Source organism: Prionailurus bengalensis, chromosome A1 (assembly GCF_016509475.1).
Source record: "Prionailurus bengalensis isolate Pbe53 chromosome A1, Fcat_Pben_1.1_paternal_pri, whole genome shotgun sequence".
Taxonomy (NCBI): Eukaryota; Metazoa; Chordata; class Mammalia; order Carnivora; family Felidae; genus Prionailurus; species Prionailurus bengalensis.
The window spans coordinates 19,440,406-19,455,610 of record NC_057343.1 but is presented as its reverse complement, the minus strand read 5'-3'; the positions used below and the strand labels follow the sequence as shown (position 1 = coordinate 19,455,610).

The window sequence follows — 15,205 nt, the reverse complement described above, 5'->3', positions numbered from 1 at the left end:
TATTTATTTTTGAGACAGAGAGAGACAGAGCATGAACGGGGGAGGGTCAGAGAGAGAGGGAGACACAGAATCTGAAACAGGCTCCAGGCTCTGAGCTGTCAGCACAGAGCCCGACGCGGGGCTCGAACTCACGGACCATGATATCATGACCTGAGCTGAAGTTGGACGCTTAACCGACTGAGCCACCCAGGTGCCCCTCAAATGAAATAATTTTAAAGCATATTTGCATCTTAGAAACATCTTCTCATTTGACCTTTTTCTTTAAACAAGAATTATATTGTGAATAAAACTTACTATTTGGGATGAGCAGAATTTTCTTAATTTAAATATGAAATACTTAAAAAGTAAAGAAATTTAATAAAGCCACTTATGTTGTTATCCTAAGCAATCAATATTTTATGCTACCATGTGAGACACCCAGATTCATTTTCTGAACTGGTAAACTATGATTGTGAATTTAAAGTTCTGTAAAAGTTGAGCCATCACTGGAGCATCAGGTTAGGTAGGGGAACAGAACTAGAGCTTTTGAGTAGTTCAAAGTAAGAGTAATAGAAATAGAATGCGTATCCAGCCTCCACCCCGGAACTCTGACACTAAAGAATAAAGGTTAAACTTTAAAAAGCTAACTTTCATTTCAAATAAAATACAATAGTCACTTTTTAAAAGATGTGTAGTATTCTGATAAAATAGAATCAAAGAATTGTAGCACTGAAAGGGACCTCAAAGCTCATCTACTCCCAAACTGTCACTTATAAAAAGGAAACTGAGGCTCAGAGAGGTTGTATGTCCTGCCTAAGGTCACACAGCAAGGGACAGAGCCAGGAAAGAAACCAGGCCGCCCAAGCTCTGATTCAAGCCTATTCCCATTATTCTTCTTTAACTATTAGGGGGCACCTGGTTGGCTCAGTCAGTTGAGGGTCCAACTCTTGATTTCAGCTCAGGTCATGATCCCAGGGTCATGGGATCAAGCCCCACATAGGGCTCCATGCTGAGCATGGCGCCTGTGAAAGATCCTCTTTCTCTCTCCCTCTGCCCCTCTCCCCTGCTCGTTCTCTCTCTCTCTCTAAAGTAAAAAAAGAAAATAAAAATAAAAATTGGAGAAGGTGGAGAGTAGTCTTCATCTTCTATGCAAAATGCACTTGGACATAAGGACCCATGAATATCTGTGAACAGGAAGTTCCTGATTGCCTCTGACGATTGGTATTTTACTTACCAACTGCTTTTCCACTTTCAGCTTATACTGTTGAGCTTCAAATCTCCTCTGAAGGTATTCAGCAGGCCTTAGAAAATAAAAATGTTCAGCTTGAGTACAAACTTTTACTAGACTTAGGCACCAATTTGAGGAGTGGATTTTCAATTCAGGAATGCGATTCACAGTTCACCTGTGGCTTAAAGTTCTGAGTTCAAGAAGTAGTTCAGAGTTACAGAATGCATCCTGTGGACTCAGGAAGAAAAGGAAGCAAAGAGAACTGTACCAATTGGGGATACGGGAGAGGATAAAACAGAAACATATTCTGATGCAGTGATTTTTCTTGAGGACAGGATCAGTCCATCCATGGTCTACAATATGTTGGAGGGAAAAAGAAAAATCCATACCATGACATTCTCACGCTTTGGGCAGGCATCTGACTGATGGCCTTGCACCCCTGATTTGACTGCCAGTTGCCTGTCCATTTCCTGCACTACACTCTGAGCTCCATGACGCCATGGTTGTGTGCCATTCCTGTACCTCTAAAGGCTCTTCATGCTGGCGCACAAATGAAAGATCCCAGGAAAATACATGCTGAATTTTCAATATGTCTTTTTAATATGTCTCAAATGATAATCTGATTACAATTCAATTGTTATTGATTAATATTAATAATTTCTTTGGAAAATAATATACATACATGTTCATGGTTCCATGAAAAAGAAGACAAGCTACATCAGATTTGAGATGAAAAAGAGCAAAAGAAACTCTGACTCTAGTATTCAAGATGAAGAGTTTGGAAGTTCCTCTTGGGTTATTTGTTTTAGGAAAATTTGGAAGGGCTTCAGAATAAATGTTGATATATCAAGATATTTTCAGAGGACCAAAGCTTAACTAAGATTCTGACATTACCATTGACCTGGTGATGGACTGTGGCTTTCTTCCTGTTTATAATTCTCCTCCACTCCAGAATCTTTTGGAGGAACACAGTGGTAACTTGGTTCATGAGTTCTCTTCCGCAACACGTCAAGTTGAGCATAATAATAATCATAATGACCACAGAGTGCAGGAAGTTTGGGCCTTTCTACCATTTTTATCTGAAGGATCAAAAAGAAGAGGAAGGATTTTGAAGACACATAATTAAAATCTCTAATAATTGACAGTTTGATGGTGACCATAGCTAAGACAAGGCACTGAAGGTATGTTTTTGGTTTTTTGCTCTAGACTACTTTTGAGAGGTAAATAATCTTAGAATCCCCAAATCCTGGAACTGGAAAATACTTGAGAAGTCTAAGTACTATAGCACAGTAGTTTATCATTTTATTAAGGTGTGAATAGGAATCTTGCATACGTCATGATTGGTCTACCAAAAATACTTAGCTAGTGAGTATGCCTAGTCAACCCAAGATCTGAAACTAAACTCAGAATTATTACTTTATATTTTTATAAACTTGTTTACATCTTGCTGTACTTTATGGGAGAACAAATGGTATTGTGCCACCCATAAATTTGGGGATTCGCAACATTTTTAGGTTCTGATAAATTGAATACAAAATGTCATCATGACTTGAAGGAAAGAAAATGCTGAATCATTCAGTCCTTCTTCCCAAGTAAACACAAGGAAAGTCATGTAACAGCTGCCACGGGCATATTATCACCCCAAGCTACATCTCACCACCCTTCCCAAACAAAACAGAATGGTAGGAGAACCAGAAACAAGTGTTTGTCTTGGAGTTAAGTGAAGGCCACTGAGCTATAAGACAAGAACAAGGCCAAATTAACACATGAAAACCAGTCAGGACCCTGTTGCTGAACAGCAAACTCGGGTCAATTTAACATTAACCAGGACAATTCTGCCTACTGAACAGATGATAACAAAAGAGTAAAAGAAGTTCAAACCACTGGAAAGGACTAGAACTGGTAGCTGGAAATATAAATACCCAAACAAATGGTTTAAACTGAAATTTCCTCACTGTGAAGAAGTAACACACTATCTCCTCTGTTCTTCTTAATGCTGTGTGGTCCATATATATGGTAATTGAGCCACATCAAATTGTAGATATTGGACGATTTTTAACTTACAAAAAATGGCAACTTCATATGGTTTTATTTAGATATTAAAATAAGTGTATAAAATCTGGTTTATTAGTCTAAACATAAATTATATATTCATTTTAAAAATCTTTTAAAGTATGACTTACGTTTCTTAGTTTTGCAATTCTACCTATATATAACCCCAAACAAGGTCCTACTAATGACTTGTTGAAAAATGTCTAGAAATAGAGACAAGTATTGGGAGAAAAATTAACAGCTTCTTTAGGGTTTTGTCTAAAACCCCAATGGTAATGAGAACACCACAGGTGGTCCCTGTGGAGACCCACTCATTCCATTGCATTAGCAGAAACCTTCAATGGATTGATTAGAAAAACATCAACTTGTTCTCCTAACTTAATCCATCCTTGAATCTTTTAGATGTTTTCTCTCTCCTAGGAGTCTGCTACAGAGTATTCTAAATCACAACATACTTTTAAATTTCTTTTCTTAAGTTTATTTGTTTATTTTTGTAGTAATCTCCACACCCAATGTGGGGCTTGAACTCATTACTCTGAGATCAAGAGTCACGTGTTTTTCCGACTGAGACTTTTAAATTTCTTTAATAAAGTTAAACCACGGTCTATCAAATGAAGAACAATAATTTCATAAATAGTTTCAAAATCTATCTATAAACCACACATTTTCTAAAATGTCTACATAGCAAGTAAACCTGAGTAAACGTATTTCCAAATGGTCCTCTAATTATACCATAAGCCTTCTTTAAAAATACAATTCTTCGACTAAAAGACAATAGCCATTTAATCATATATATACCAGAAGCATTTCACTAGCATCAACTAAGAGATTCAATGCTCTGCTAATGTGGATTCAGATAAATAAGCATAAAGAATCTCTAGGAAAAAAATCACTGATTATATAATAAAAGTTTCTCAATTATATATAACACGTTAGAATTAAGAGAACAAAATGCATATGTCTGGGGCTCCTGGGTGGCTCAGTTGGTAATGCATCTGACTCTTAATCTCAGGTCAGGTCTTGATCTCAGGGTCATGAGTTCAAGCCCTGCACTGGGCTCCACGCAGGCATGGAGCCTACTTTAAAGAAAAAAAAAGCATAATGTTTTCTGCAGTTATGCTACTCACTTGTTTTATATAGAAAAATGTTATTTCTTTAAATAAATTAAAGATTTTTGAGTTGTAAAAGGAAAACTAAAACTACTACATAGACTACTTATAAGAAATTACAGCATTGTGTTTAAAAATATAATAACTAGAAGTTATCTAATGAGATACCACTTGAATGCTCATTACAGAATGATTTTACTGAAAGTACAAAATAAGGAGACTCCAAAGTAATGAGCTTGTACTTCACGAACATGTGCAAGTAAATCCATAGAACACGCTACCTGCTAACAAACTAGAGAAAGGGTTTAGTACGACTTACGGCTATGGGCTTCTGGGCTCCCGCTGGTGGTCTCCATTCGTTTCTATGTAATATTTCCTTCCTTTTAACAGGCACTGATATCCTTGATCTTGGTAGGCACTTTCCCTGGAATCTCGCTTTCTGTATTTTAGAATCTGATTTAACCAAAATAAAACAACTTCAATTTCTTTAAAATGTTCGCATTTTAGTATCGATGCTTGTGAGAGTATAAACATAAGGGACATATCGTAACACAGTAAGCTCACTTTAGCCAGAGATATTTAGACCCAGTGGGAGAAGTGCTGATAGAAAACCACCATGCATTTAAAAAAATGCTTATTTTTTTTTTGAGACAGAGAGGCACAGAAAGGGAGAGAGGATCCCAAGCAGGCTCCACACTGTCAGTGCAGAGCCCGACACGGGGCTCGATCCCACGAACTGTGAGATCACGACCTGAGCCCAGATTAAGAGTTGGATGCTTAAGTGACTGAGCCACCCAGGTGCCCCACACCATGCTTTTTCTTTGAACAGAGAAAACCATTCTATCCAGGGTTCCTTCACATATTTCTAGTAATATATAACACTACTTTAAAAAAATTAGGGATTAATGCTAACATTTACAGAGACAGCACGCATCAGATATGTACAATAACCAGATATTTACAATAATCAGACATGTACAAGTAATAGTTAGATATGTACAAGTAATTACATATAGTCATCACAGCTTGGGTTATAGGCCACACCACTCATGCCACATTGTCGTTTTCAGTGTATGAGCAGGTTTCTAACATGTCTGTGTTTGTCACCATCAGGCTTTTTTCCTGTTTTCCTTTCTTTCTTATGTTAGAAATGTGGACAGCATGCTTTTTCTCACCCTCCACTTATCCACTTTTGAAATGTCCTCATTCCAGGCCCACACATAACTACACCAGACCAAATTACACATGGCAGAGGGACTCATTCACTCTTCTTCCCTTGACAACTTTCCTCGAGTTCAGTTTCTCTATCACAGTAGATAGATTTCCCTGACTCCTTGGGGAGATTTTCTCCTCCTCTTCACCCTTTCCGTTCAGACATTTGGTTATGACTAAGTCTATGCTGCTCTTATTTCACAACATCAATGACACTAGTAATTTTGTCTTCTTTAATGTCTCTCTCTCTCTCTCTCTCTCACACACACACACACACACACACACACATGCACAGAGCACATCATCAGCTGACCCCTGAAACCACCACTAAAATTGTTTTTCTATTGATCATGACCATAAAGTATTACCTGCTTCCTTCAGGGGTCATATAATAAAGATCACACTATTACCAATTATGTTTGAGGTACTGACTTCAGGTCTAAGGGGCCTTTGCAAGAGAATTCCGAATCGCCAGTCTATCCTCTCTGTTTTTAAAAACTAAGCTTCATCTCATTGTCCCAGGCCTGTCTGTGAACCTTCTCTTACTGTCTCTTTCCTATGCAAAAGTTAGGTTAGGATTCTATTTCTTTTTTTTTTAATTTTTTTAAACTTATTTATTTATTTTGAGAGAGAGAGAGAGAGAGAGAGAGAGAGAGAGAGAGAGAGAACATGCTGGGGAGGGGCAGAAAGGAGGAGAGACAGAATCTCAAGCAGGCTTTACACCATCAGCATACAGCCCGGTGTGGGGTTCGAACTCACAAACTGTGAGATCATGACGTAAGCCAAGATCAAGAGTCAGACGCTTAACTGACTGCACCGCCCAGGCACCCCAGGATTCTACTTCTTCAAGTGTCTCTTTATTCGTAAATCCACTGCTTCTTGAAGTTTCTAACTAATGAGAAGAGAGGACATAAGTCATCCAGATCACGCGTTGGCTAGATATACAGGCACCACCATTAGTCACCATTCAACAAGATGATTTTTCTCCTGCTTCCACTACTCATATTCTTTAAACATCCATATTCGGTGTATTTGGTGGAATTTCTGTACTAATGTTGCCAGCCATATATCCCAACTCACTGTGTGAGATGCACATAAGACAGGTGTTTTGATCACACGGTCAAATCGTTCTTACCTTGGATCCTCTTCCCTGGAGGTTGAGAAGCCAATGATCTTGCTTTATGAGTGATGCTGTGATTGAATTCCTCGTGCATGACCTAAGATGAAACACATGTGTCAAGGACTTGCTAACCAAAATCTCTGTCAAAACCCACACAGAATCACCTCAGAGCTCACCTCAGGAGTCAAGTGTCTGGCAATAAAATTCTCTAAAAATGGCCTTTTCAAAATGGAATTAATAGATGGCCGATCTCGGGGAGATACTTCGAAGAGCTGAGATATCAAGGCCTGCAGGTCATGGGAAAACCTCGGGGATACTGGGGCAAAATGTGCTTGACAAATCTTCAGAACCAGCTGGTGTAAGTTGTTACCCTCAAACTGGAAGGACAAGGAATAACGATCCTAAGTCAGAGAAGAATTCAGTACTTGCATGTAAAGTAATACTAAGAAACAAAACAGAGTTTCCAGCAGGTGCTCACCACCTGTGCCCCCATCGGCGGGCACGCTGCAGGGACACACTCTCACACTTGGGGTGGGGCCCTCTGCCTGTTGCCCTCAGATTCCTGCACTCCAGAACTGGGGGTGCTAGAACTGACCGCCCTTCCCTTTTCCGGCTGAGGGGCCCTTGTGAAAGCAGTCCCTTTGCCTTTGCCCAATCCGGACTTTTTAAATAAACAAAGTGGAATTTGAATCTCAAAAAAAAAAAAAAAAATGCAGGGGCGCCTGGGTGGCGCAGTCGGTTAAGCGTCCGACTTCAGCCAGGTCACGATCTCACAGTCCGTGAGTTCGAGCCCCGCATCAGGCTCTGGGCTGATGGCTCAGAGCCTGGAGCCTGCTTCCGATTCTGTGTCTCCCTCTCTCTCTGCCCCTCCCCCGTTCATGCTCTGTCTCTCTCTGTCCCAAAAATAAATAAACGTTGAAAAAAAAATTTTTAAAAAAATGCAAAAACAAAAAACAATGTTTTAAAGCTTCATTTGGAAGCACAATAGTCCACCCTAAATTGTTGTCATCAACTAATACTTCATGAGTAGGTATTATAGGTAGTTACCCAATGTGATGTCATGTTACGTAAAACAAGATTTTTTTAGTTTTAATTTTTCCTTATTATCAAAATAATATTTATTCATTCTAAAAAACGGGAAGGTATAGGAAGCTACAAAGAGGGCAAGTACATATGATTTTCCCGGCCAGCGGTATATTTCCTTCTAGTCTTTTTCAAAATAATGTTTATTGGGGCGCCTGCCTGGCTCAGTGCGGGGTTGTGAGTTGAAGCCCCATGTTGGGCATAGAGCTTACGTTAAAAAAAAAAAAAGAAAGAAAGAAAAAGTAAAATAATGTTTACAGAGTTGAGGTCATAATAACATGAAATTTTACATCTTGCTTTCTAAATTAATATGACATAAACATTTCCTCAAAAATTCCTCATGAACCAGAAAACCTTCCATTTTGTGAAGTCATTGGTTATTTACACATAATAATAATGCTCAGCAGCCTGGGGTGGCTGTAAAGATCCGGTTTGGATCAGGCCCCTACTAGCTGTGTGGCCATTGCCAATAAGAGTAATAATTAATAATAACAGTAATAACAGCAGAAAAGAGTTAACACAGCAGGTTAAGGACTGCTCTCCTTAGAAGAACCTGCTTACTATATTGCACCTTGGCTGGCATCTGGGAACTCACATTGCAGGAGAGTTCCCACCACTCTCTACATATTCAGAGTGGCTTTCTTTGCCTATACCACTTGTGCAAATAATATGGTTACGCTGAACACCTGCTTTCTTTCTGGGACTCTGGAAGCTTAGTATATGCCAGATATAGGGTGCCTACATGACCAGTGCCACATAAAAACCTTGGGCACTGGGTCTCTAAAGAGCTTCTCTGGTTGCCAACATGTCACATGTGCTGTCACAACATGTTGCTGGAGAAATTAGCGTATCCTGTGTGACTCCATTGGGAGAGGCTCTTAGAAGCTTGTGCTTGGTTTCCTATAGACTTCACCCCGTGCACCTTTCCCCTTTGCTGATTATATTCGCACACAATGTATTTATTTTTATTTTTTTAACAATTAACTTTTTACGTTGATTTATTTTGAGAGAGGGAGAGAGCGTGCAGGTGAGCAGGGGAGGGGCAGAGAGAGGGAGAGGGAGAATCCCAAGCCGACTGCACACTGCCAGCACAGAGCCCCATGTGGGGCTCAGACTCACAAACCGTGAGATCATGACCGGAGCTGAAATCAAGAGTCGGACACTTAATCAAATGAGCCACCCAGGTGTCCCTCACATGATTTATTTTTAATGAAAATATTCTATGTATACTATTCTCTAACCTGGATATTTAAGTTGGACATCTTTCCATGTCAGTATATATAGGTCGACCATTCGTCTTAACATCTTATCCATATAATTTTTAACAATCTAGTAACTCCAAACATTAACCTTTTTCCTCTCAAAAGTTAATTTCACTTACACAGTTTCAATAATTCAAGATTAATTTGACAATTAATATACTCACCGGATGCTTGAGTGTGCAAAGCTCATATAAGACACAGCCAAGAGACCAAATATCCCTGGGGAAGACAAGAGTTCACACGCCAAGAAATATCCATAATTCCAAATTAAAACCTTTATCCTTACAGTGCTTTGTATTTGTGTATCTTTACAATTTTACAGGTTGACCAGTTTTTTTTTTTTTTTACAAATGCGTTCAGATACGTTATCTATTCTTAGTCCTAAGAGATAAAATTAAAACAATATGTAGTTGGTCAGAATCCCAGCAGAGAAAAGATACACAAACTTTGCTACCATCTGAGGGCTCAGGGTTTACTTCAGCTTCATGTGCTCAAAGAAAATGTGTGTATGTATGGGATTTTGAACAATTCAGAGGAAGAAGGCAGGACTCAAACACATATTTGTTTTGATTCAAAGGGGAAAATCGGGTTGATTTACAAAGGTGTATTCTACTCCAGCCTATTGACAGAACCAAAGTTCTACTAAGTAAGGACATAGCAGTTGGCACTCCATAAACTGAAAAATGTGCTAACAATACATGACTGGAGACTTGCTCTTTAGTACTTATATATGATTAGTTTAATAAGGAGCTACTTTATAGAACAAAAAGCATCATTAAATCTTAAAAAACTGAAGAAAACATAATGAGAAGTGAAAAAAAAGTGAAAACAAGGATTCAGTACAGTGACGAAAAGGGTTCCACTGCTTAGCAATACTTCCTCTGTGTGCAGCAGGAGCCGAGAAAGACATCCCAACGGCTTGAGGAAATGAAGGGTGATGATTATAGAACAGGTAGGAAACAACTTCCAGCTGTTTCCTAGCATTTTTCTAAGAGTTTCTAGAAACTCACTGGCCCCACTTCCTACGATCACACAGAATTTTGTCTTCACCGGGTCATCTGTAGGTCCACAGCCTCCCCTGTCCCAGAGCGCCCCCTATAGCCAGGGTGGTCCAACAGGGAATGCAGCCACCGGGCCGGATGGGAACATTTACAAGTCTTACACCACCCTGTTTGTGGTGCAGACTATGGTGAACCAGGGACTGGTTTTCTGAGCTAAAGCGGGGTACCCAGCTGATTTTTGCTAAGATTTCCAATTATCAGAAGCACCAAATCAGTTTACTTAAATGTTGATTCAAATTCTTAAAAAGCAGTACAAGGAAACAAAACAATGCTGCTGACCCAGGGCTCTTCTCGGGACAGTCTGCCCTCCCACCCAGGTTGCACCAGCTGCCTTGCTGCTTAACTTGAGGCCAAACCCCCTCTTGGTATTAGAAGCTATTAAAAAAAAAAAAGCCTGTTTTTCTATGCAGAGAAATGTTTACTATTCTTTTTTAGAAATCTCTGCCATCTGGGCTTTGCCCTCCACTTATCTCTTGCAAAGTCAAACAGCCAAACATCTCTTGGGGATTTTCCTAAACAAATGGAAAATTAACTCCCAGAAGGAACTCAGTCTTCCTGATAAGCCAACAAGTTCATCTGGCAGCCAGCTTTGAAAAGTGGATTTTTTTTCCCCTTCTTACATAGAAGTAAAAACTACCTCATGTTCACCTTTTCCTACTGCGTATATCAATATTACTCCTGAACAGCGGGCTTAGTATCGTATGCATAAAACTAGCTGGGTTTTAAAGCTGGAAGATACCTTAACATTTACCTGGCCCACACTCTCCGTTACTGCTAGGGGAACTGAGGCCCACAGAGGTTAACCGACTTGGTCGAGTTGGTGACGGGGCTCTGCCACCAGACCTCCCTGCCTTCTATCTGACCCATCCACAACACTTTCCTGAATTTGGCCAAATAGCGTTTAGAAGGTATGAAGAGCAAATAGAAAGACGGACATCACAGTGACTGCAATTTTCAATATTCCTTTTATCACCTGTATTTTTAAGTGAAGTGGTCAAGATAGTCACTGGGGTCCCCATTTCACACATGAAGAAAATGCAATTACATAAGTACCATAAGAAAGAGAGAACCTACCGGCGTTAGTACTGAGACTTTCAAACCAATAGTCGGTAACTCACGTTTTATTGTTGTAGGGTTTATTCTGACAGATCTCTGGGGACAGGTAGTAAGGTGTTCCAATACAAGTTCTAGCAAGTTCCATGGAACTAGCAAATCATATTAAATAATAAAACAACACAGTTTATTACTGGAGTAAGAAAAGGCTTAAGACACAGACATGCAAGAAAAAAAGTATAAAAATGGATAACACAAAATTTGATGAATGCACATACTGAAATAAAGCAAACATATTGCATACTAATAACAAGAATAATAAAGTTAGTTGATTTTTTTTGAAGTTAGTTGATTTTTAAGTTTATAATTTACCTCCCCCAAATCAACACATAAAACAAATTTATGGCTCAAAGACTCCACAAAGAAGTACAATTGTTATATTATAAAACTCTTACATGCAGAAAGAATTCCCCCTTTCCAATTACCAAAGTAATGCAATCTCATGGCTTAAAATTTGGAAAACACGAAAGTGAATAAAGAAGAAAAAAATTACCCAGAATCTCACTACCCCAAAACGGCTATTATTTAAAATTTGGATATATTTCCTTCTCATCTTTTTTCCAGGCATATTTTTCATAGGACTGTGATCACAGAGTATTTAAAATTCAGAATTCCATTTTTTGCCTTCATATGACAAAGTTTGTTCCCATGTCATCAAGAAGTCTTCAAAATCATAAATATAAATGGCTACATAATATTCAGGTCCACGCTTATGCCGTGTTTTATAAAATTTACCTATTTCCCAATTATAAGGCATTTAAATTATTCCAAATTTCAAACTATTCCCTGAGAACAAATTCCCAGGAATAGAATGATTAAAAATCTCTTGATACTTATTACCACTAAATTGTCTTCCAAAGCAGTTGCATCGATACATTCCCCGGAGCACGTGTGAATTTGCCTGTTTCACTAAATGCACTAGCTTTGTGCGTATTCAGTCACATCTCCTGTGATAGGCTTATCTCACACTACACAATACTGCCACCATCATTGTATCATACCGAGATTTATCTTGGAAATTTTCATCTCAGACCAAGTATCATCTGAATGACTTAAGGCATTTATAGAAATAGTTATCTCAAATTATCTGGAAACCAAGCTTTTAATATCTTAATTCATGATACCTAAAAATACATATTTTGGCTGTTATGAATAGAAAGAAAAAGGATTTTTAAAAAAAAAAATTTTTTTTTTCAACATTTATTTATTTTTGGGACAGAGAGAGACAGAGCATGAACGGGGGAGGGGCAGAGAGAGGGAGACACAGAATCGGAAGCAGGCTCCAGGCTCCGAGCCATCAGCCCAGAGCCTGACGCGGGGCTCGAACTCACGGACCGTGAGATGGTGACCTGGCTGAAGTCGGACGCTTAACCGACTGTGCCACCCAGGCGCCCCAAGAAAAAGGATTTTTAAAAGCACTTACTTGTTCAGAACTCTTGCTATCCCGAAGTCCCCGAGCTTTGCAACCATTCCATTCTTGCTAAGAAAAATGTTCTATCAATAGAGAGAAGGCTATGTTGTGGGAGATATTTCAAGAAAACAACAAGATCGGTTTCTGTCTTGATCTTCTCTCTGAACTCCTACCTGTGCTTTTATGTCCCTGTGTAAGATCTTCCTGTCGTGAATATATTTTAGTCCTAGAGAAATCTGTACAAACCAACTCAGAATCTGTAGAGGGAACATTAAACGGAACTGGTCAGTGGTCTGGTGGTCACTGAAATGTCTTCATGATAATGTACAAAAAGAGAGAAATGACACATTTGTGTGTCCGAACTTATATGAATGAAACTACTAGAAATACCATCTTACCACATTATTCTCTTTTTATAGCTAGAAAAATGGAGGTTGCAAAAGGCAATTTGAATTTTTTTTTTCCAATGTTTATTTATTTTTGGGACAGAGAGAGACAGAGCATGAACGGGGGAGGGGCAGAGAGAGAGGGAGACACAGAATCGGAAACAGGCTCCAGGCTCCGAGCCATCAGCCCAGAGCCCGACGCGGGGCTCGAACTCGCGGACCGCGAGATCGTGACCTGGCTGAAGTCGGACGCTTAACCGACTGCGCCACCCAGGCGCCCCGACAAAAGGCAATTTGAATGCACTGGTATCAAAGTACAGAAAAAGTACAGAAAAAGAGAAGTAGAAGCAGGGGAGAGAGGGAGGCAGTTCATGATTTTCTTTTTTCTTAACACTGGTCTGCTAACTGCACTGGGACAGTAGATAGGCAGCATTTCCTGATCACCCTGGTGCCATGAGTGTTTCCTTTTCAGTGGAAAGAGGGTGCCCAGGGCAGAGAGGGAAAGCAGAAGAGGCAGAGAATCTGTGAGGTTGTGAACGACTTTAATGAATTATCAATATATATGTATCTAATATAAAAACAAGAAATATCTTACTTTTAAAACTCAATTTCCTTTCTTAGTCTTGATTTTATTTTCTCGTAGCTGGCCATGAGCCTCTTTTTAAAGATGTGTTCTAGGCCTGTAAAGATTTCCTTAAACTCTTCTAAAATTTCATTGGTTCTTTGGGTGCCAGGTTACACAGAAAAAGAAAAACAAAAGGAAAAAAAAGCGATGCTCCAGATGCTAAGATTCAGTTGTAATTTTCATTCTTTTCCAACACAGGGAAATGTAGTTCAAAATTTTGTAGAGAAAAGTATTTTTATTAAATGAAGCAAAATAATACCTGGATAGGAAGAAAGGAGGGTTTCTACAAATACGGAATTTAATATAAAATGTAAATGAACATAGGAAGAATGCGTGATTAAATTTGCAAACTTTAGAGATCCTGATTCCTGAATCATCTGTCTATTCAAACTATTCTATTGTGTGCCGTAGAAAATGATATAGGCATGAGGCTCTTACATGGTGAAACAAAACAAAGAAACAAATGGCCGAAAGAAAGATGGCAGGCCATTCCTGTGCACGGCTCCAGGCAGTGGCCTGCCTTATCCATCACACAGGCCCGATTCAGAGTCCCTTCTACACACACATACTTGCTGTCTCCTTCATGAGTACGGCTCCCAGGAGGGTTCCAGAGGAAGCTCCGAGTATGGAAGAAAAATGTGTTTGTGCCAAGAGGGAATGGGAATTGAGGCCATTATTCTTCACCTTTTCTCTCCTCTTTCTTCATAATCAATGAAACTAAATAGCCAATTGCCACGGAGGCCTTCCATGCTCCCTAGCAAAGTGGGATAGCTATTTTAAAACAGCATACTAAATGGTAAAAGGAAGAAGACTAAAGCTATAAATATGTCACATTTGAAATGGCTGAGGAACATCCACATTCACGTTTTTTTAGCCAGGAAGATTTATCTCAAGGGCATCCTACATGAGATTGTCCAAAAATACACTATCGTTTCTCAAAGTTCACTCTCAAAAAGAGATTCAATTTCAGTTCAATTGCAAACACGCTCTGGACTAAATCTATCAAGAATATTGATACACAGTTTTATGATTTAAATTTTCTCTACCAGCAATCATGCTGTATATAAATATGGGCTATTACTTACAGCACTATAAATCTAATTGCCCCTCATACAAATTAAAAGGCAAAATGGAGGTGTTTTTACCTGATCTTCGCTAAATAACACTCCCCGTTGTCTATGGATCCTTTTCATGAGATCCCCTCCGTCACAATACTCCATCACAATAAACAGCCTATTGTTCTCTGTAAGAAAAGGCATCATTCATTACCTTTCGTGTTCCCGAAGATGGAGAATATAACAGAAAAATGCAGTATGCAATTGTTAAAAACTCTGGCTGTAGAATCATGATGGACTGGGTTCTCATCCCACTTCACCACTTAACATTTCTTAGCTCTGTGACTCCGGGCAAGTTATTTAAATTTCTCTGTGCGTCATTATCTCATCTGTAAGGTGGAGATAATAATATAGAAACTCCTCTCAGGACTGTCATAAAGGTTAAACAAGTTAATCCATGTCAGATGCTTAGAACAATGCCCGCATATAAAGAGAGTTCCATAAATGTT

General features: G+C 39.1%; 1 protein-coding gene across 1 annotated transcript in view; it reads right to left on the bottom strand.

Moving 5' to 3' along the window:
- The window catches only part of NEK5 (NIMA related kinase 5), a 60,119-nt gene that overhangs the window by 29,864 nt on the left and 15,050 nt on the right, over positions 1-15,205 (bottom strand). The window contains exons 3-12 of the mRNA XM_043578103.1: positions 14,787-14,884; positions 12,804-12,887; positions 12,643-12,713; positions 11,225-11,311; positions 9,210-9,264; positions 6,877-7,077; positions 6,716-6,797; positions 4,688-4,821; positions 2,102-2,286; positions 1,214-1,280 (exon numbers count right to left, since the gene is read on the bottom strand). Of these exons, the coding sequence (XP_043434038.1) occupies positions 1,214-1,280; positions 2,102-2,286; positions 4,688-4,821; positions 6,716-6,797; positions 6,877-7,077; positions 9,210-9,264; positions 11,225-11,311; positions 12,643-12,713; positions 12,804-12,887; positions 14,787-14,884 (1,064 nt within the window). The remainder of the gene's footprint in view (positions 1-1,213; positions 1,281-2,101; positions 2,287-4,687; positions 4,822-6,715; positions 6,798-6,876; positions 7,078-9,209; positions 9,265-11,224; positions 11,312-12,642; positions 12,714-12,803; positions 12,888-14,786; positions 14,885-15,205) is intronic.